Below are 22,041 nucleotides of genomic sequence, written 5' to 3' on the forward strand. Positions count from 1 at the left end.
TCGATAAGTTGGAAACATGACTTGCTCACTTTGAAAACAACATGTTAGATGTTCATATTGCCCCCTCCCCCTCAAGGGACTGGGCCGGATAATCCAGCATCAATCACTTTTGATGATTAAGTATGGTCACAGGCGTTCTTCTAATTTTGTTCATCTTTTAATGCTTCTCGCCTGTCTCCTATTGTTTTTTTGTAATATGGTGATAATATTGGTCAGAGTGAAACCACTTACATTTTAATAAATATATATTCTCCTTTTAATTAATAAATATATCCACATCTTTATAAAAAAAAATAAAAAAAAAAAAAAAAAATCTTTATAAATTATTTATACTTGTAAAATTTTAAAAATTAAAATTTACCCCACGACTTACATTTTGGATTTTTCCAAATGGAAATTAAAAACAATTACTTAATATGTGGTCAAACTATACTTGTCAAAATTTTAAAATTAAAAATTTACCCAACAACTTCTTGCATATTGGAAATTGCTTATTTATATATATGGTTAAACGTGTTTGAGGTTATAAGGGAAAAGATATTAAGATTTTATTTTAAAATTTTATTTAAATGTTTTATTCATATATTATTATTTAAATTTAATTCTAATATTTTTATTTAAAATTATAATTTTTAAAATGTTAAAATTATTATATTTATATAAAATAGAATTATTATATATATATATATATATATATATATATATATTTATTTATTTGATAATTTAATTCTACTATATGTAATTTTATTAATAAGAAAATATAATAATAAATATATCTATATATATATATATATATATATATATATATTAAAAAATATTATTTTTATTTGATGATGATGATTAATGTTCACTAAAATTAATATGGTTTATCAGAATTTAAGAAAGTAATAGATTAATTGAATGTCGATGCGAGGAGCTGGGTGGGCAACACTGGAACGGTATGGCTTGAACGAAATGGATTGAAACGGGGTTAGTGGGAACGAGGTTTTGCACGCCGGCATCGGTCCTGCAGCCACCCCTGACACACCTCGGTACCCGCACCTCAGGCCCGCGATCGCTTTCACCATTATCATCTCTAGCTAAGAGGGTTTTTATTTACCCTTATCTCCATTTACCTTGTTGGTTTTCACCGCTTAGATCACTGTTTTGTTAAGTGAAGAGCAGCGTACAGGCATGCCTCAGACCCTCCCAGTCGTTTTCCCGCCTGCTCGACCCGGTCGGTATCTCTGCCTCCACATTTCTTGCCCTAGAACGGCCCCGATCCACCATCGCTGTCGGTGCCGGTTTCCGACGGTTAACTGGTTCCGAGGTTTTTACCCTGCTTAGCATCTGGCGTTATGGACCTAGACGAGGTGGACTACTCGGACTCTCCGCTGGCGGAAGGCTCCATCTGGCGCTCCACGTTTGCGGCTTCGGGAGGCCTGTATAGTGAAAGCCTGACTGCCAGCTTCGAGGACCTCACTCAGTCATCTGACCCTGTTCTCTCCGCCTCTCTTTAGCCGGATGAACCCTCCTCCTAGACGCCCTTCACTGTGCCCTCCCTGGCCTCCCTAGGTTTTCTCTCGGACTGCTTTCAATCCTCGCCGAACCACGCCGGCCCCTCGGAACTGCCGGGTCTCCACCCTCCTCTGCCTCAGTCAGGAGCCTCCCCCGAAGTTCTCCCTCAGGCAGCTCCCCTCCCTCCCCTGGCTCCCCCTATTCCTTCCGACAGTTTTAATTCGATCCCCCCCCTTCTGGAAGCTATCCACGATCCCCTCCCGACCCCAAACCCTCCGCCCCCGCTCGCTGCATCGGAAGAAGCGAGGGTTTCAGCAAACCCTAAGCGCATGTCCTCCCATCCCTCAAAGAAACAGTGTTGCTTCAAATCCAGGCCAGCGGACATTATTCTGCAGCTCGAAGAAGATATCCAGTGGGGGGATGCGATGGATCTAGCGGACAGAGTGCTGGTGGGGCGCATCAGAGGCAGAAATTACTCTGTGGAAAGGCTGAAATTATGGGCATTGGAGATCTAGGGTCAGCATCTGGCGGAAATCCCCTTCGTCCAGACATTCGTGCGGGGATGGTTTGCACTGAGGTTTGCCAAGGCCAACCACACGAGCTGGGTTCTCTCATCCTTCTGGCACTTCGAAAAAGCACCTGTACTTCTCAAAAGATGGACGCCCCTCTTCGACCCGGAGACCGAACAAATTGGAGTTGGGCCGGTGTGGATCAGACTCCCGGGCCTGCCTCTCCAGTACTGGTCCGAGGACATATTTAGGAGAATTGGGAACTCTCTGGGTACATTCATGGAGTTTGATAAGTCATATCTGACAACGAGAATGATGGCATATGCCAGGATTCTAGTGCACCTGGACACAAGAGGGGGCCTGCAGGAATATATCATAATACAATGGAAATCCTTTTCGAGGAAACAGATGCTGGATTACGAAGGTATCCCCTATCGCTGTAGGAGGTGCCACCAAGTGGGTCATCTCTACAAAGACTGTCCCCTCCTCAAGAAGAATCATCAGGATACCCGAGAGCAGGAACATGATCCGGAAATCCAGCATCCCACTCCTCAGGCTGCAACAACTCAGAAGGCGGAGCAAATCAAAACTTCGGACACAGTGGAGGCGCCGCTCGCACCTTCGCAGAAGAAGAGGGGCAAGAACCAGATCAGGCCTCCTTCACCGCCACTGATGCGCTCCAAGGCAGCAAAAGGCGATGTCTTCTCATCGGGTATGTCTCTAACCCCTGCTGCCTCTGTTACTCATCTTTCTTCATCATTTTTATCGCTCTCCTCCCACCTGGCCCCCCCCCGCCGATCTTGCTTCCCACCCCCCCCCCCCCCCCATCGGCACTCGACCTTGTAGCGGATTCCCGGCCCCCTCCCCCCCCCCATTAGGACAGGTCACTTATATATGACTTGTTCCCTCCCGAAGCCATCGCCCACCTTCACCTCGTGCTCCCTCTCGTCCACCCCAATCCCCTCCCTTCCGAATCCTTCCCCCTCGGTGAACTCCACGCCGAGGTACTCCACTCGTTCGACTGCCAAGCAGAAAGAGCCGGATTCCATAGGGCTGGATGTTGCCCCCCCTTTCCTCTCGCCCAGACAAGGTAGAGGTAGACCATCCAAGCTATACAAAGCAAAAGAAAAAGCAGGTGACGAAGTGGTCCAGGGCAAACAACATACCATTGAAAGGGTTCTTAGAGCAAAGGACACCCTTCCCCACCCCCCTCCATGAAGATTCTGTCTTTCAACTGCAGAGGGCTGGCTAGCCCCGATAAAAAGCTGGCCTTGAAGCGACTCCTTCTATCTGAATTGGTTGATGCTATCCTATTACAAGAAACCCTTTGTAAGGCGGAATCGGTCATCCCTATCCTAAGCTCATGGCTGTCGGGATGGACATTCCACGCCCTAGATGTCTCGGGTCGCTCTGGGGGATCGCAGTTGGGTTCAAGAACAACTCCATTATCCTGAAGAACATTTGGGGAGGTGGGGGTTTTCTGGGAGCGGATATCTATTCCAAGGACCTGGAGGAAGAGCTGAGAATAATCAATGTCTATGGACCTTGCCACAATAGGGAACCTTTCTGGCGAAGGCTTCTCAGCTCCTCCCTCCTTCAAGCTGATAATGTGATCCTAGGCGGGGACCTGAATTTCTCACTGGGCTTCATGGAATCTTGGGGACACATGGCGCAGACAGATCTGTTATCTGATTTCTTCGAGCAGCTGCTAGAGAATTACCTCTGGATAGATATCCCCTCTAGATAGATATCCCCTCTGCAAAGATACAACATACATGGAGAAACAACCAAACTGGTAGTCAAAGCCTGGCCAGGAGATTGGACCGCTTTATTATTAAGGAGGCTTTCCACAACAGCCACCCCCGATCAAGGCAATGGGTCGGTAGCGGAGGAATCTCGGATCATAGGCCCATCTTTCTGGAAGTAGGGGATAGGCGACACAAGATCTCAACCCCCTTCAAATTCAACTCTACATGGCTTCGGGACCCCTCCTACATTAAGCTAGTATCTGATTTCTGGAAATCTCATCCAATCACTGAGGAGGAGGATTTAGCAAAAAGTTTTGTCAAAAACCTCTCTGAAATTAAGGGATTATCCAGAGCTTGGGCACACAAGAAAAGGGAACAGGAAGACCTAATATTAACCCAAGCTGAGCAGGCTATTGCAGAACTTGAAACTCAGTCGAAGGGTACCTTCACAACTATGGAACAAAAAGACCTTTATGAAATTTTAACCAAGCAGAGGGCTCAAGTTCTAAAGGACAGAGAAGCAAGCTGGCGACTAAGAAGCAGAGCGATTTGGCTCAAGGAGAGGGATGAAAACACAAAATTGTACCACCGTTTTGCAAATGGATAGAAAGCCATCAACACCATTTGGGAGCTGCAAAATGAACAGGGGCAACATGTCCGCACCTCCAGAGAGCTCACCTCTTTGGCCACCTCACATTTCAGGAACATATATGCGGCCCCGAGGGAAGCCAACCTGCTTGAGATCATGAGAGTGGCTGAGCACTTCCCCAGGTTTGTGGAAGAAGGGGAAGATGAGGAGCTTACCAAGGAGGTTTTGCTGGGGGCGCTTGAGGCCACCATCTGAGGCTTTCAAAGAGACAAAAGCCCGGGACCTGACGGCTGGTCCATTGAATTCTACCTAGCCTTCTTTGATATTCTGGGTTAGGACCTTCTCAAAGTGATCGAACAATGTCGCCTCTCTGGAAAAATCCCCCTGGCCATTAAATCCACTTTCATTGCCCTCATACCTAAATCTGACAAGCCAGCCTCTTTCAATGACTTTCAGCCCATCTCGCTATGCAACTGCCTCTACAAGATCATAGCCAAAATCCTAGCCAACAGACTCAAGCCCATCCTCTCGGCACACATATCCCCTGAACAATTTGCTTTCCTTCAGCATCGCCAGATTCACGAAGCCATTGGAACCGCACAAGAACTCCTTCATTCATTGCAGAGTAAGAATCTGAAAGGGATGATCTTAAAAGTGGACCTCTCCAAAGCTTTCGACAGAGCAAGCCTGCTCTACATTCGCATGCTCCTTACCCACCTGGGCTTCCCTTATATGTTCATCAAATGGATTATGAGCTGTATTACTGATGTGCCTTACAGTGTCCTCCTAAATGGAACTCCCACTCCTTTCTTTTCAGCCGAAAGGGGACTTAGGCAGGGATGCCCCCTCTCACCACTACTATTTCTGCTCATCATGGAGGGGCTAAGCAGATTGATAGGGGAAGAACACAGAAGGGGTAGGATAACGGGGATAAAAATAATGGAAAATTGCTTTCTCACCCACCTTCTGTTTGTAGACGATGTGCTCATCTTCTTAAATGGCAGCATGACCTTACAGTATGTTTTCGACCTTTTCCAGAAGGAAACAAGCATGATCATAAATGTACACAAATCCACCCTCACGGCTGTAGGTTTCTCGCAGCTTGAAGTACATTTCACACTTTGCCGTTTCCCCTTCACCTCACATCCCATGGAGGAAGGGCTGAAATATCTAGGTTTCCAGCTGAAACCTGCGGGCTACAAAATTGCAGATTGGATTTGGCTCATCATAAAGGTGGAAAAGAGGTTGAATGTGTGGTACAACAGGTACCTATCTTGGGCAGGAAGACTCGCCCTCATAAAAGCCGTGCTGGAAGCAACACCGGTATACTGGATGTCTCTGGCTTGGATTCCAAGGGGAATTCTAGCCAGATTGCAAAAAATCTGTAGCAGATTCCTATGGAAGGGCAACAAGCAGGGGAATCTATTTGCATGGGTAAAATGGGACACAATTGCGAGGCCTAAGAAATGGGGAGGATGCGGTATAAAAAGGTTGGATCTATTTGCCAAAGCACTGGCGGCAAAGCTAGGATGGCAACTCATTACCTCACACAACCTCTGGACAAGAGTAGTATATGATAAGTACATCGCCCCGGAAAACACTATGGACTGGATCCGCAGGGATCATAGGGTAAGTGGCAGCCTATCCATCATCTGGAAAGTAGTTCTAACCTCCCTCCCCCTCATTCGGGAGGGCTTAACATGGCGGATACATCAGGGGAGTGTCATTCGCATAGGAGTGGATCCATGGATTGGATGTGGAAATGCCCACAGGCTCCCAGCAGAGTTGATAGCTTTTCTAGTGGATCAGGGCCTTACTCATCTATCCAACATTGCAGACCAGGCAAATTCCACTCTTTTCCAGCAAGCCTGGAAGTCAGCCCAAGATCTCCACATCCCGGGACACTGGCGGCAAGACTGGGAGGTTTTCACGGAAGCTCTCACACAAGCACACATCAGGATAACGGAAGGGGAAGACGAAGTAGTGTGGGCATATGCAAAAAATGGAAGATACTCTCCCAAGGAAGGCTACCTAAAACTCATGGAGCACGTCAAGCCAGAAAATGTTCAGCACTGGTGGAAAGCACTATGGAAGCTCAAAGCAGCACCCAGAACGCGAATGCTTATGTGGACCATCCTCTTCAACAAAATCCCCACGGGCTCAAATTTGATGAAGCGATCATTCCATGGGCCGTTCTGGTGTCACCTTTGCAGAAACAATGAGGAAAACACCGATCACTTATTCCTGCACTGTCCTATTGTCTCTGAGCAATGGACCATCATTACTACATCCTCCCCTTCCCTACATCGGTGGCAAGGGAGATCCATCATGGAGGCCTGGCTGGACTGGCTAGAGAGGCACAAGGGTAGAGACAGGAATCTACCCCTCCTAATGTGCTGGGCTATTTGGATGGCGAGGAACCGGGCCATTTTTGACCGAAAGGATCCCCTCTGGCCTGCCATCAGATCTCATATCCTTGCCGATTTCGGCCACCTCCCTGAAGACCCCTCACAGACTCCTCCCAGAACCATACAACCTGAACTCATTGATAAAGCATACCCTTGGGCCTATTTTGACGGTTCAGCCCAAGAAGAGGGCTGCCGGGGGGGGGCATTCTCTACCTAAGGGACGACCACTGCTTTAAGATCCAAATGCACCTGGGAAGGGGCACAAATAATTTTGCAGAGCTCTCCACGGCCAAACATCTCATCCATTTTGCTCTTGAGAAACGCTGTACAAAACTCCAACTGTTTGGGGACTCAAAACTTGTTTGCAATTGGCTCAATAGAACATCTCACTGCTCTGCTTTTACATTGAGACACATATTGGATGAGGCTCACAGGCTTTCAGCATCTTTTGATAAATTTGTTTGTCAACACATTTACAGGGAGCGCAACTCAGGGGCAGACTACTTATCAAAGGAGGCAGCGCGTAGGTAGGAAGAGGACTGGTTGATACAGGAAGAAGTGGATGGGACTTTCCATCAATATTACCACAGGCCATATGTAGATCTGCATTTTCACCGGGAGACATAACCTCACTGTTTCTTTCCACTCTCCGGGTTTTTGGCTCATTGCGGTTCTTGAAAATCGCTGTTTATATCTACAGTTTTGTATGATTTTACTACAGTTTTCTCAGAACTTTTCCAACAGTCAACAGCATGGACTATTTCAAAGACTGGTTTTGACTTGCGAGTATTTGTTTTATGAGACCTACGCGGCCTCCCTGCGTGGAGCATACAAACAATCTCTCTGCAAAACAACTACCTATTATGGTTATCTTTGTTTTTTCTATTATTCTTGAGACTTTATGAACTCCCTGTGTGGAGACAGATGACACAATGCTTTTACATGGTCGTTGTTGTTCAACAACCGTTATTTTGCTATATTCGGGAGGCTACCAACCCCAATTTGCATATGCCTAGGCATCTACAGAATGTAATTTCTCACTATTAATAGAAATTACGACTTTTTCCACGGGAAAAAAAAAATAGATTAATTGAGATTTTTAAAAGGAGAGAAGTGTTCTTAGATGATCTTATTTTTGCTAACTTAGCAAGTCAAGAAGGTTGGTAATGTGGCAAAGATTTTGAAAATTAGAATTAATGTGAGTAAGCCCTAGGCAATCTAAGAGAAAGTACTTTTCATCTTCAACCTTCTTAGTATCACAAAGGTGACAAACTCTTTAGTCCCAAGTTGTTTTGGAGATAGACCAATGCCCGATTTCACTATGAAGTTCATGAGAATTAGTTCTTATTTTGGCAATGTTCATTTTCTTGTTAGCATTGGTCAAGACAAAAAAGATAAAATTGATTTTCTAGATTGGGGTTGACCACCTCCTTATAATACTTTAGCTTCATTTTTCCCTCTAACTCTTTGTAGTTCCACAACTTAGCCTTAAATTTGGAAGTAATAATATTTTTAATATTATCTTTATTCTTCAAAATGATATCCACCTTAAACATCCTTATGCAACCTCATTAAAATAAAAAATATAATCTTAATATATAGATTTTCACAATTAGTTATTTTAATTGTGTAAAATTTTTCTTATGTGTTTTAAGTAGACCCTCTACTTATTGTCAAGAATAAATAATTTTAAAATTAAAAGAAATTCATTATAAAGGGATGGTTTATCAAATTTGATGATTTCTTTCCATTCATTATTCTTTGTTTTTTTCCTTATGCGTTTTATTTTCTTGTTTCGTTGAGAATCAAGAAGAGGACTATTAAATGAGCTGATCTTTTTATGATTCTTTTTCTCTTCACACACATCTCTACACCCACAATTTATCTATTTTTCTTACTTTTGGTTTTATTTTTTCTTATTTAATCAATACGTTATGTTTTTTATTTATTTTATTTTTACTATTTCATTGTCTTTATAAAATTATTTTGAATTTTTTCATAATGTCTATTTATTAATGATTTATATTGTGAGTTTTTTCCCCAATTTGTTTAATTATTTCATTAATTTAATAGTTATTTATTATAATTATATAATATTCTTCATCTTTTGAAATCATAATTTTTAATGTATTTTTTTTTTCAACTTAAATTTATTCGTTCATAATGATAAATAAAGTGTCTACACATTTTAACTTCTTTTATATAATTAGTACAACTACATTAATATTGTCAGATATTTCCGGAATTGCACTGTGTAATATGGTTGATCCGTCTAACGGTTCAGATGGTGAGTCCATCCATCACCAGGGACCAATGAGAATCTTGTGAGTAAACTGTGTAATATGGTTGATCCGCCCAACTTTTTAGATGGTGACTCCATCCATCATTAGGGACCAATGAGAATCTTGTGAGTAAATTGTGTAATATGGTCGATCCATCCAATTTTTCAGATGGTGACTCCATCCATCATCAGAGATCAATGAGAATCTTGTGAGTAAATTGTGTAATACGGTCGATCCGTCCAACGTTTCAAATGGTGACTCCATTCATCATCAGGGACCAATAAGAATCTTGTGAGTAAATTGTGTAATATGGTTGATCCGTCCAACTTTTCAGATGGTGACTCCATCCATCATCTGGGACCAATCAAAATCTTGTGAGTAAACTACTGTTGGAGAGCCTTTCATAGGAACAATTATTGAAATGTAAGTCAATTGGTCTAATGGTCAATTGAGAATTAAATAACGGACACTGAATAATGAATATATTAGACCAACGATAATTTTGGTGACCAACCAGAAAATGATTAGAATGGGATATGGAAAATGAATAAGACTGAGGATTTCTTAAAAGAAAGTTGGCTCTTAAAAGAGTATAAAAATAAAGTGAGATTAAGAATTTTAAATATAATAAATGTAAAAAAGACCTATAGATAAGAGGATTAAGTAATTGAATGGATTAGAAATAAAAGGATTATATTATAGATAAGAGGATTAAGTAATTGAATGGATTAGAAATAAAAGGATTATATTAAGAATTATATGAGAAAATATAAAATAAATCACCATAACCATAGATTCTAAATGGTATAAAAAGAATTTTAATAATAAAGTATAAGAATTCGGTGAGGAAGTTGTTATTTCGAATTTTAAATATAAAAATAATAAAATCTTATTAATAAAAAAGATTAAGTAATTGACAAAAGCATGGATTAAAAATAAATTAATTATATTAAGAAGTACATGAGCAAAGAAATAAGCCATGATAACCACAGGTTCTAAATTGTGTAAAGAGGAATTTTAATAATAAAGTATACTGAGGAAAAAAATTTGAGATCTAGAATGATATCTAAATTGCCCATGAAAAGAAATGAAAATGAATTCAATAAAGATAATTTATGGGGAAACTATTTAGAGAATAATTGAAACCAGAGATGAGAGAAATAAAATAATAAATATAATAAAATCCTATTAAAACATGAATTAGACAAAATAATTATACTAAGAATTATATGAGCAAAGAAATATTTGAAAATAAGACATAAAAACCCTAGATTCTAAATTGTATGAAAGAGAATTTTAATAATAATGTATAACGAGGAAAAACATTGAGGTCTAGAATGATATATTAGGATGAAAAGAAATGAACAGGAAAATTGTGAAACTAGGGGTAAATCGAAACAGGAGATGCGAGAGGAAAGAATACAAAGGTACTGGGGCACGATAAATAAAGGGAGAGTGTAACGGTCAATGTATGAGATGGTGTGTGGTTGATATAGCAGAAGGCTTCACAAATATAACAAAAAAAACTATTGCAACATCAAGAATCCTTACCAATGCACACATTTACTTGATTAACTATGTATAAAAAAAGTTATGGGTTAACTTTAACTTAAATCTTATTGTAAAATAGACCATTTTGCTAAATAAAATTTGTTTACATTCATTATCATGGAGGAACTTATTAGAATTGGAATAATCTCAAATCCCTAGGAAATTGGTGGGCAGGGAGCCACTTGACACCAATCTAATTTTTTAAATTTATTCAAAGTAATGGACCATTTTGCTAAATAAAATGTACTTATATTTAAAGAAATGTTATAAATAATAATGAGGAACTTATGATGGAGCTTATTAGAATTAGAATAATCTCAAATCCCTAGGAAATTGGTGGGCGGGTAGCCACTTGGCACGAAACTATTTTTAAATTTATTAAAAGTCAATGCAACCTAAGAAACTCTGTAACACACTACAACTCTTCATAAACATTCGAACTAAGCATATGTTGAGCATATTCCATTAAGAATGATAAGCATTCCATGATTAAAAATCCAAACTATTATTTCAAAATTAATTTTAGTTTTTTTTATTTCAAATTATTAAAAAAATATTCCAAAATCTTTATAATTTTGATAACTTAAAAAGTAAAAAAAATTAGTACTATGAAGTAGAGTAGAAAATTGTTATTTAATAAAAATGTAATATATATATATATATATATATATATATATATATATATAAGGAGGTCATCAGCCCCACCCTAGAATATCAAAAGTATCTCTCTGTTTTAACTAGCTCAAAGAAAAAAATTAATATAGCCAAGATTAGAACGAACTCTCATGAGCTCCATAGTGAAACGGGTTGTTGGGTAGTTCCTAAAACACCATTGATGGAAAGGTTCTACCATCTGTGTGAGAATACGTACATCGAGGATGAAAATCGCTTCCTCTTAGAGTGCCCTGCGCTCATGAACTCCATAGTGAAACTAGTCGTTGGACAGTTCCTAAAACACTATGGATGGAAAGGTTCTGCCATCTTTGGGAGAATACGAACATCTAGGATGAAAATCACTTCCTCTTAGAGTTTCCTTTTAGAGTGCCCTGTGCTCATGAGCTAGGATGAAAATCACTTCCTCTTAGAGTTTCTTCTTAGAGTGCCCTGTGCTCATGAGCTCCATAGTGAAACTGGTCGTTAGACAGTTCCTAAAACACTATGGATGGAAAGGTTCTGCCATCTCTGTGAGAATACGAACATCTAGGATGAAAATCACTTCCTCTTAGAGTGCCCCGGGTACAACCACATTAGATCTCAGTTTCAAAATCTTTGTTGCAATACTGACCTTCCTAGCCTTTTACATTGTCAAAATTACAGTGAGTTGGGGAAGCTTCTATCCAAGCTTTTTGAGCATATGAATAAAATCTTAAATCAAACTTAATAATTCGTTTCTTTAGATATAGAACAAAATTTGGTCTCAGTGGTAAACCACCATCATCATCATATATATATTTTCATTTCAACTTTCTTAACAAGATCCAGATAACCAATTTAAAAAAAAAAAAAATTAAATTCTTTCAATATTACCATAAAACAATTAAAAATAAACTTTTATTTAAACCATCTAAATACAACTAAATTCCCAAAATAACCGTTCCATATTATCCCATATTTAAAATAAATTTTGATTCAAATATTTTTGAAAATCTCAAATATCCAATATCACCATCAAACCATCAAAATAAACCATCTAAATAAGACTAAATTCCGAAAATAATCATTAGCTGTATAAATTTATCAACAGAAATTAGCCTTTCATGCAAACCACCCACTTCCACATACGGAGCTTAATTGTGGTGCATGTGGGCTAAGTAGATGTTGTCAATCGTGGCGAACCCCAAAACATCGTGCTATTATTAAAAAATCGCTGAAAATAACTAAAAAGGCATTGCTGATTTGGGCCTCCTGCCCATAAATCCAAAATCTATAAATTTGAAAAAATATGAAGTGAACGAAAATTAATTGATCTTTTCAGCGAAGCATCACAAGAAAGGAGGTATGCTCTTCTTTATTTTATTATCTATTTGCCCAGCTTAGATTTGATTATGTGAATATTATTGCAGGGAAGTCATTCTTAATTGATTGCTATTTTATCCATATGAAAATGGATTCTTCCTTGTGCTTAGAAATTAATTTATTGCAGATCTCGTAGGTAGACATGATAGTATTTTCACAGATTTTGGTTTCGGCGTTTGACCAACACTATCCATGGATCTGGGTTTCGATTGTTTCGTAATCGTATTTTCCTGGATGTCTGATAAATTTTTCTCTGCGTCGGTAGTTGTTTTCTGGTAATTTTGTAGGGTACCAAATAAGTTGAAGGAGGTAGTTTGAAAAAATCTAATAGGTTGTTAATGGGTTCTGATGTAGGTTTCTTGTCAAACAGTTTTCGTGCTTCTGTGAGCATCCCTGGTTAATGGGTTCTGATGTAGGTTTTTTGTCAAACAGTTTTCGTGCTTCTGTGAGCATCCCTGGTTTTGACATAGTTTTTGTCCGTTTGAAGCCGGTATTTTGACAGACAATTGTCTTTTTTGTCGGTGGGTATTTTTGTGAGCATTGCTAATTTTGTGTAATTCCGTTGGTGCCAATGGGGTTGTTCTGTTGAGGCATAATTGCCCTGTTGAGGGATTTGGTATTTTTCTGGTGTAGATATTCTTTTCATTGTCTTTGTCTGGATTCTCCGGGGTTACACGCCGGCACAATTGCCTTGAAAAGGAATCTAGTATTTTACTGGTTCAGGCATTTTTCAAGGGCTTGGTGTGTATTCCTGGGGTTTGAAGCAAAGAGAGGCAATGGATTACGAAGTAGATACGAGCGGTGCAGCTGAGCTTGGAATGGGAATCGGGGGAGGAGCAGTTGAAGGGGATATGTATTGGGTTGCTGGAGGTAATGATCAGGAGATGTGGGCTACAGAGGAAGATTATGATCAGGCCTCATCCCAGGGTTATAGGCAGTCAGATGGAGGTTGGAGTGGAGGAGGAGATTACAGGGCTGGGGGGCTTGAGGGCAGACAGAGCCGTTCTGGCAGCGAGCCCCCACATAAGAAATCCAAGAACGGCCATGGTGATCTTCAAGGGAATGGATCTAGGGGTCGTAGCGGTTATCAGGGAGAAATGGGCCAGGGAACAAGCTCTGGGACTCCGCCCCCCTCCAATGGTACCGTAAATGAAGTGACTTCGTCCGGAGGAGGTAAAAGCAAGGGAACTGGCCGGATGTTTTTCAAAACCAAGCTTTGTTGCAAGTTTAGGGCAGGTACTTGCCCTTACAGCACAAATTGCAATTTTGCTCATGGGATGGAGGAACTCAGAAAACCCCCACCAAACTGGCAAGAAATTGTCGCTGCGCAGGAAGAGGATCGAGCTCAGCGTGCAGAGCGCAGGGGGGAGAATCAGATTCCTTGTGTGAGTTCGTCTGGTGCAGGGAGTGATTCACAGAGGTTTCATAAGACACGGCATTGTAAGAAATTTTATACTGATGAAGGTTGCCCTTATGGTGACAGGTGCAATTTTGTGCATGATGATCAATCAAGGTCAAGAGAGTATGTAGCTATAAGCTTGGCCCCAACGCCGACTCCAGGAAATGGAAATGGAACTGGAAATGGGAGCAATGGAGGAAATGGATCATTTCAAAGACCTTCAAACTGGAAAACCCGTATCTGTAACAAATGGGAAACAACAGGTCACTGCCCATTTGGAGACAAGTGCCATTTTGCTCATGGTCTGGCAGGTAAGATGGTTTTTGTTTTGTTTTGATCGTTTCTTTCCTTTGATATATCTGAAAATTTGCCTTCAATACTAGATTTTTAATTTCTTATGTTAACATATTTTTAATGTCTTATGTTAACATATTTTTAATTCAACCATCTAATCCCTTTAGCTACGCTTTGAATTCAACCATTTGAATACCTTCAAGTGTTCATGTTTAATGATGCACATGAAACTGCAACCTTCCTTTGTATTTACTTTTTTGCTTTCAAACCCTCTAAATGCAACTTGCCAGCATTTAATGCCTTAAGGCACTCATGTTTAACGATGTACTCATATATGTAGTTTTCCTTGGCATTTAGCTTAAGTGAGAAACAATGGATGTATCACCAATTCAATAGGCTTGCCCTTATAAGTCTTGGTTGCCTTCACGAGTAGACAAATAATAATAGTAGCAATTTGTTAAGGAGAGTTATCATGGTCCATGAACCATGAATTGTTTATTTGTAAGGTGTATAAGTTGACATATACTTGGCGTCCATTTCCAACACTTGTCTGGTTTCATTGTACAGAACTTCAGAAGTATGGAGGAGGCCTTTTGGATGGCGAAAACGGAGACATTTCTGGTGGCCTTCGGAATGATTTAAAGCAAAATGGGACACTGCCAAAACCTCACGTCGATGCTGGTGCCGGGCCTTCATCATCTGTCTATAATACAGATAACTATGTTATTGGAGCCTCAAATCAACGTTCTATGGGAAACTTTATTAGTCAGAGACAAGGTCAAAGGATTTTGCCAAAGTGGAAGGGACCAGATAAAATTAGTAGAATCTACGGTGATTGGATAGAGGAAAATGAGTGGGAATTTACAAGTCGGTCAACTGCATCACAGATTGAGAAAGTGAGTCAAGCTGAGGAAGAAACACTTAATGAGGTTTAGATAAAAGAGGTTTGATAGAATTTTGGTAAACTAGTAACCAGATGTTCATTCATAGAAAAGTGATATCTGGTGGACAGTATAGAAGTCAAAATTATTATTTGTAACTTCAAAAAGAGCCAGGCAGCTGGGTTTAAAATGTGGTTATGAAGAGGATTCATGGTGTTGTGGTTTTGACTTTTATGACTTCCCTTTTCCACTTGCCATTAGTGATGGATGGACCTTCTTGTTACTTTTCAAGTAAGCTGGCTAATGAACAGGCTAATCTCAGTATTTGATTCTTTGGAATCGCAGGCAAAGTAGGCCTTTATGTTTTGAAGATACGATATCCATCTGTCATAAATTCAGGTTTTACATGCTTGTGATTTCAATTTATAATTATGTATAATGCTGGGGAAAGGCCACTTAGTGGAGAACTGGAAAGCCATTATTTTCTCCCTTTTTTAACCTTACCATAATGTTTTTCTTCTGCTTGATTTATCATCATTATTTTTAGTGAGGGTAGCAGTCAGGAATGGGTGTTAAGGGTTTCTAGACATTATGTTGTGCTTTCCTCGCGGTGCATCCCATTTTGATTCTAGGTCTTTCAACAAAGCATTCATATGCTTCTCTTTGTAGCATAGTGAGTTCTCTTTGTTGAATCAAGAATTTTCAGATCTTGAAAAGAAAATTTTGTGAAATATCGTTAGCAGGACATTTAAGATTCCTTTCGAAAATATGGAGGATGTATATTTGCCATGTCAATTCTCAGAGTGCAAGTTCTATGTCACAAAAGTTTTGCCTGGGCACCATCATGCATATCAACTGCATCACTTTTTTGGTTATTGCATGTGCAACTTTCATTTTTTATAGTGATGCAATCTTGTAAGTGCTTTGGCTTTTAAAAAAATTGAATTTTTAGATTTGAAGAAAAAATGGATGTTCGGATGCAGAACCACAACTGTTCCATTCATCAGAATGAAATATGCACTCTTTTGAGTTAGTTACAATATCATAGTTTTTGGTTCCCGTGTCCTTGCTAATGCAGGCGATTGTGCATACATATCAGGACCATTTTTGGTTTGAACTTTTCCTTGTAAAGAGCATATGTTGACATGTTTGCCTTGGAGATTTGTTTCTTGACAGTGAGTGAGTGCCTATTGTCCGTTAAAGTAGGAGAGGTCAGGTGAGTGTCAATATGTGTGCTCCTTATGGTAGTTACATTGTATATATGCCAGTACACTTGACTTTTGAAGTATGGTGGGAATTGAATGACTTATCTAATGTGAAAGGAAAGCCTTGTCCTAATTTCAAGAAGGTTCATAACCCTGTATTAACACGGGTGGATGAGATTAAATTTGGAATTATATGCCAATCCATAGGGTAAATCTACGCTAAATAGTGAGAGCATGAAGTAAAGGATATCAAGAGAGCACTTGGTAAAAATAACAATGGCGATAACTCTGCTCATATTTAAAAGAATTAGGAGAAATCTTATTGCAGAGAGGCTGTGAGAAGGCTTGTCTATTAAAAATCAATTTTACACTAAGGAAGACTCAGTGCGCAAAAGATCTACCAGATGCTCGTATAAAATTTATTGATTTGCTGGAAGTAGAAGTGGCTGTCTTCCCTTGCATGATGGTGATTGGTTGTGGCTGACCAACTTAAGCTATAATGGCATTAAATTTTGGCATACGTTGCTGCATGATGGTGATTGGTTATGGCTGATCAACATAAGCTTATGATCATTTCTGTTGCATGAAATTTTGACAGGTTTTTGCATATGAATTATGGAGAAAATCCAGGGGCCATAGAAAACCTTTTCCATTGTAAAATCTAGATCCTACTTCTCAGATCTATCATTTGGAGAACCTAGAATATCAGGACCAAGTAATCTTTGAACATAAAGATTAAGACCTGAAATGAGAGAGCTTAAAAATTAGATCCCTTTTCACACTGTTGAACCATATTGTCATAGAAAGAAGTGGAGAACTATCAGACAGAGGAGATTCAAAATTGATCTTTGCTGGTCAGAACAGGAGGAAAATTAGGAAAACTCCTAGCATGTTGTCATTGGACATATGCAGAGATTGTTTGCACCTATATTTTTATGGTTCTGGATTATATGGGCTTCTATATCGTTCCAAGCTGTAAATCTATCTGCGTGCAAATTTTCTATCTGTCATTTTTCTTTTACAGAAATTTCTAGAAGGTATGAATAGTCTATAGTCATTTTTTGGTTAGTTCAGTTCTTTAATCCCGCAGCTGTGGTCCAACAGCTGCCTGTGGCTGTTTGGTTTCACAAGTCTCGTGATTCATTCCTGGGCGTGATAAGAAGTCTGGGGAATTCCATTGATTTAAACGCTGTGATCTGTATATAAATTCATTCAATGAAGGTTACATTTATACTTGAAAAAAATAATTGAAACAGTGATAACTAGAAATACTTAATTTATAATTAAATCCCTAAACTAAATCTCTAACTATACAGAAATCCCGAAGGATTACAACATTTCCCCCCTTAACCTGAAGGGACATCTGACATAGCAAATAAAGATCTAAATTTTTCGAACTTTTCACGCCCCAATGCTTTAGTAAAGATATTTGCAATTTGTTTTGATGTTGGACAATGTGTCAGATGAATTGTTTTGGCCTCTACATGATGTCAAATCAAATGATACTTGGTGTTGATATGTTTGGTTCGATCATGAAACTTTGGATTCTTGGCCAATTGAATTGTAGAAGAGTTGTCAACAAATAAAGGAGTTGAAGCTTTTTGTTTCTCCTGCAAATCTTCAAGTATTTTCCGAAGCCAAATGATTTCTTTAGTCCCTGAGCTGCTGCAACATATTCGGTTTCGATGGTAGAATCAGAAGGAACAGATTGCTTGTGTGATCTCCAACTGATGACTGCTAATCTGAAATTCATCAAATAGCCAAAAATAGAGACTCCATTCTCTTTATCACCATCAAAATTGGAATCTGAATAACCAGCAAGATGGAAGTCTAAAACTTTGGTATATTTGATGCCGTAAGTTTGGGTTCCTTTTAAATATTTTAGTACTCTTTTCGCTGCTACCCAATGCCCCTCACAAGGATGATGCATAAATCTGGAAAGTATTCCTACAACAAATGTTATATCAGGACGAGTAATAGATAAATAAATCAAACTTCCAACAAGTTCCCTATACTTTGTTGGATCTTCAAATGGTTTTCCTTTTTCTGAAGTAAGTTTCAAATTCTGCTCCATTGATGTAGCAGCGAGATTACAATCCATCATACTATAAGTTTCAAATTCTGCTCCATTGATGTAGCAGCAAGATTACAATCCATCATACTATATCTATTCAATAACTTACAAACATACTTCCCTTGAGAGATGAAAATATGTTGTGGTTTTTGATCAACTTCAATTCCAAGATGATAATGAAGTAAACCTAAATCTGTCATATCAAAAACCTTTTTCAATTCCTTCTTAATAGATGATATATAATAATCATTGATTCCTATGATCATCAAATCATTAACATATACAACTAGATATACCATTGATCTTCCAACTTTCTTAACAAAAAGAGTTGCATCATTTAGGTCAAAATGTTTATAATTTAACTTTAGAAGATGTTCAGTTAGTTTTTCATACCATGCTCGTGGTGCTTGTTTCAAGCCATACAAAGACTTCATTAGTTTGCAAGCCTTTTGTTTTTTAACGGAAAAACCTTATGGCTGAAACATGTAAACATCTTCTTTCAAATATCCATTTAAAAAAGCAATTTTGATATCCATATGATGGATTTTCCATTCTTTCTGAGTTGCAATAGCAAACAAATATTTAGTAGTGCCCCATTTAGCTATAGGAGAAAATGTCTTTGTATAGTCGATACCCTCTTTCTGTGCATATCCCTTCGCTACAAGTCTTGCCTTGTGTTTTTCTAATGAACTATTAGTTTTATATTTAGTTTTATAAATCCATTTGCAACCAATAGGTTTGATGCCAATAGGAGGATCCACCAGTCTCCATGTGCCATTTTTTTATGAGAGCATCATATTCATTTTGCATTGCATCTTTTCTCTAATTGTAAAACCAGTAGCTTCTTCAAAACAAGTAGGTTCACAATGCACAGAAAAGTTAAATTCACAATGAGAATAGTTACTTGAGGAATTTCTAGTCTTAAACTCATCATATTTCTTCGGAAATGTTCGAATACGAGACGATCTTTGCAAAGGTTGTGTAGGAAGTTGCTCATCTTCTTCATTTGTTCCTGTCAATTGTGTTGCCGTTTTTGTCCCTGTCAATTGTGTTGCCGTTTCTGTCCCTGTCATGTCTGTAGAAACGCGTGCATCAACCAATTTCTCATCGATAGTAGGATTATCATCATTGAGAGAAGGAAACTCCACACACTGATAATATAGGTACCCCCCTTTAGGATGTGGAAGTATTTATCTGATTCATAATAAAACTTTTGAGGCATAAACTTTCTATCTGATTAAGTTGTCTATCAATAGTGAGGGAATTTTTATCAGATTCAAGAAAAATTACATCTCTTGACAAAATAAATTTCTTGTTTTCTTCATCATATAATCGATATGCATTAGAAGTCATAGAATACCCTTAAAAAATACATTTTCTACTCCGTTCATTCAACTTAGTTCTCTGTTGTTTAGGAATCAAAGCATAACATTGAGAATTGAAAACTTTGAAATGTTTAACAACAGTAAGACGATTATACCACATTTCATATGGAGTTTTGTTGTTAATGACATAAGATGGGCATCGATTTCTAAATATATGCTGCGCAGAGCATTGCTTCTCCCCAAAACATCAATTTTACATTCTTAAAAAACATCATTGACCTTACCATAATAAGCAATGTTCTGTTCATTTGTTTTGCAACACCGTTTTGTTGTGGATTATATGGTATTGTAGTCTGGTGTTTGATGCCATTCTCTTGCAAATATTTTTCAAAGACGTGAAGTATATTTTCCTCCATTATCAGTTCTTACAGTGCCAATATTTAGTTGAGCTTCATTTGTAATCAAGAGATGAAATTTTTTAAACACGTCAAAAAATTGTGAATTTTCCTTAAGCAGATTAGCCCAACACATCCTCGAATAATCATCAATAAAAGTCAGTATGTATTTATTGCCATTTGCAGTTGGTACAGACATAGGTCCACATAAATTAGAGTGTATGAGAGTTAATTTTCTTGTAGCTCGAGAAGTAGAATTCGGAAAAGATTCTTTGTGATGCTTGCCCAATATACAAGCATTATATGAGGTCAATTTTTTGGGAACTGTTGGAAGTCCTTTAATCCCTTGATGTCTCATAATTCTAATACTTTCATAATTAATATGACCGAAGCGTCCATGCCACAATAAAGAAGATGACAAAGTATCATTTTGCTGAACCAAATAATTAGTATTCAATGTAACAAGCGACACACCTTTCAATCTATCTTCTTTTACACCAGTCATTACTGTTTTATTGCCGGTTTCTCTTCGAATTTCCATTTTACTATCAAATATGTGGATGAAATGTCCCTATTGTCTTATTTTTTCAAGGGAAAAGCGTAATTTTCATTAATAGATAAGAAAATTACATGTTGTATGCCAGCCTGTGGGAAAAACTTTCACTACTGTCCAGATAATTATCAGTCCAAAAGTCACGAGCACAAAAATACATGTCATCCTTCATTAAAATTGAAGGGTCGTAAGTAAACCAATCCTTTGTAAACTTTAAAAACAAAATAGCTGCAATATAAACAAAAAAACATAAACCGAAAAGCATAAAGGATGATCTCATAGATCAGTCCTGTGGTGATTCGGCCCCTTCGATGAAGGGTTTGTGGTAAATCTGGAAAAAGGTCCTGTCCCTGAACTCCTGAATCATCCAATGTCCTCTGGTCAGCTGCGCGGCCTCTTTGGAAAGAAGATCAACGACTTCATTCCTTTCCCTGTAGATATGAGAGCAGACAAAAAACTCAAATTGAGATTTTAAGTATATAGCATCCTCCACCAAATCTCTAAGTGTGTGCAAGTGACAGTTATAGGTCCCATTGATCCAATTTATGATGAGCTGTGAGTCCCCAAAAATCTGAATCTGTGGCATTGTTGTTCTCTAGCAAAGAGAAGGAGATGTCTAAGGCTGTTTAGTTCTGCATAATTGTTTGTGCCTCTCCCAAGGCCCACTTTTATTTTGAAAAACACAATCATTTAAATGAAGAACAACCCCCCCTCCACAGCGTTCCAGCTGAGCTGAACCATCAAAAAATGCCCACGGCTGGCTTTTGTCTATAATTTCTGGGGTGATGTCTCTGCTGGGGTGCTGGATCGGGTCCTCTGGTATCGAGTTGAAAATGGCCAACATATGGTTGCATGTCGCTGACCCCAGTGTATTTTTATCCTGAAAAATTCTTTGGTTCCGGATGATCCATATGCCCTAGGATATTATGAGGGGCAGGTTTTTTAATTTTTTCTTGGCAGTGCTCGCCCACCAAGTCTGCCAAGCCTCATTTACATTCTGTCCAGCCCAGTGGGGTTGAATTGAGAGAGCCGAAGTGATGGTGTTCCAAATTTTGGCCAAAATCGGGCAATGAAGGAAAAGGTGATCTGTGTCTTCTATATCTGCTTTGCACAGGCAGCAGCGAGAAGGACCTTGGAAGCTGCGCTTTTTGAGATTTTGCTCTGTGGGGATTTTGTTTGTGAGTATGCCCCACATGAAAAGGCGAGCTTTGTGGGGGGCTTTCAGCTTCCAGATTTGTTTCCACCACCCCCTGGGTTCCCCCATTGCCTGCAACTCCATGATCGCAGCAAAGCCTGCCTTTGGGGAATATCTGCT

The 22,041-nt window shown here is 38.9% G+C and overlaps 1 protein-coding gene across 2 annotated transcripts; it reads left to right on the forward strand.

Annotated features, from left to right (window-relative positions):
• The first annotated feature begins 12,423 nt into the window (after positions 1–12,423).
• LOC149258603 (zinc finger CCCH domain-containing protein 56-like) lies at positions 12,424–15,603 on the forward strand. 2 transcript variants are annotated; one of them, XM_089415561.1, is made up of 3 exons: positions 12,424–12,580; positions 12,955–14,310; positions 14,861–15,603. In XM_089415561.1, the coding sequence occupies exons 2-3, from the start codon at positions 13,377–13,379 to the stop codon at positions 15,226–15,228; spliced, it is 1,302 nt and encodes a 433-aa protein (XP_089271687.1). In that variant the 5' UTR covers positions 12,424–12,580; positions 12,955–13,376; the 3' UTR covers positions 15,229–15,603. The 2 variants fall into 2 exon arrangements, with proteins under 2 accessions (XP_089271687.1, XP_089271690.1); XM_089415564.1 differs by having other exon boundaries at positions 12,436–12,580; positions 13,033–14,310.
• The last annotated feature ends 6,438 nt before the right edge of the window (positions 15,604–22,041 follow it).

This window comes from Pinus tabuliformis, chromosome 6 (genome assembly GCF_031772625.1).
Source record: "Pinus tabuliformis cultivar Carrire ecotype Pingquan chromosome 6, CPIR1, whole genome shotgun sequence".
NCBI lineage: Eukaryota > Viridiplantae > Streptophyta > Pinopsida > Pinales > Pinaceae > Pinus > Pinus tabuliformis.

Excerpts from the sequence above, each read along its gene's own strand:
- LOC149258603 (XM_089415561.1), top strand. The coding sequence starts at position 13,377 with ATGGATTACGAAGTAGATACGAGCGGTGCAGCTGAGCTTGGAATGGGA. Across the intron at positions 14,311-14,860 it reads TTTTGCTCATGGTCTGGCAG|AACTTCAGAAGTATGGAGGA; the intron begins GTAAGATGGTTT and ends TTCATTGTACAG.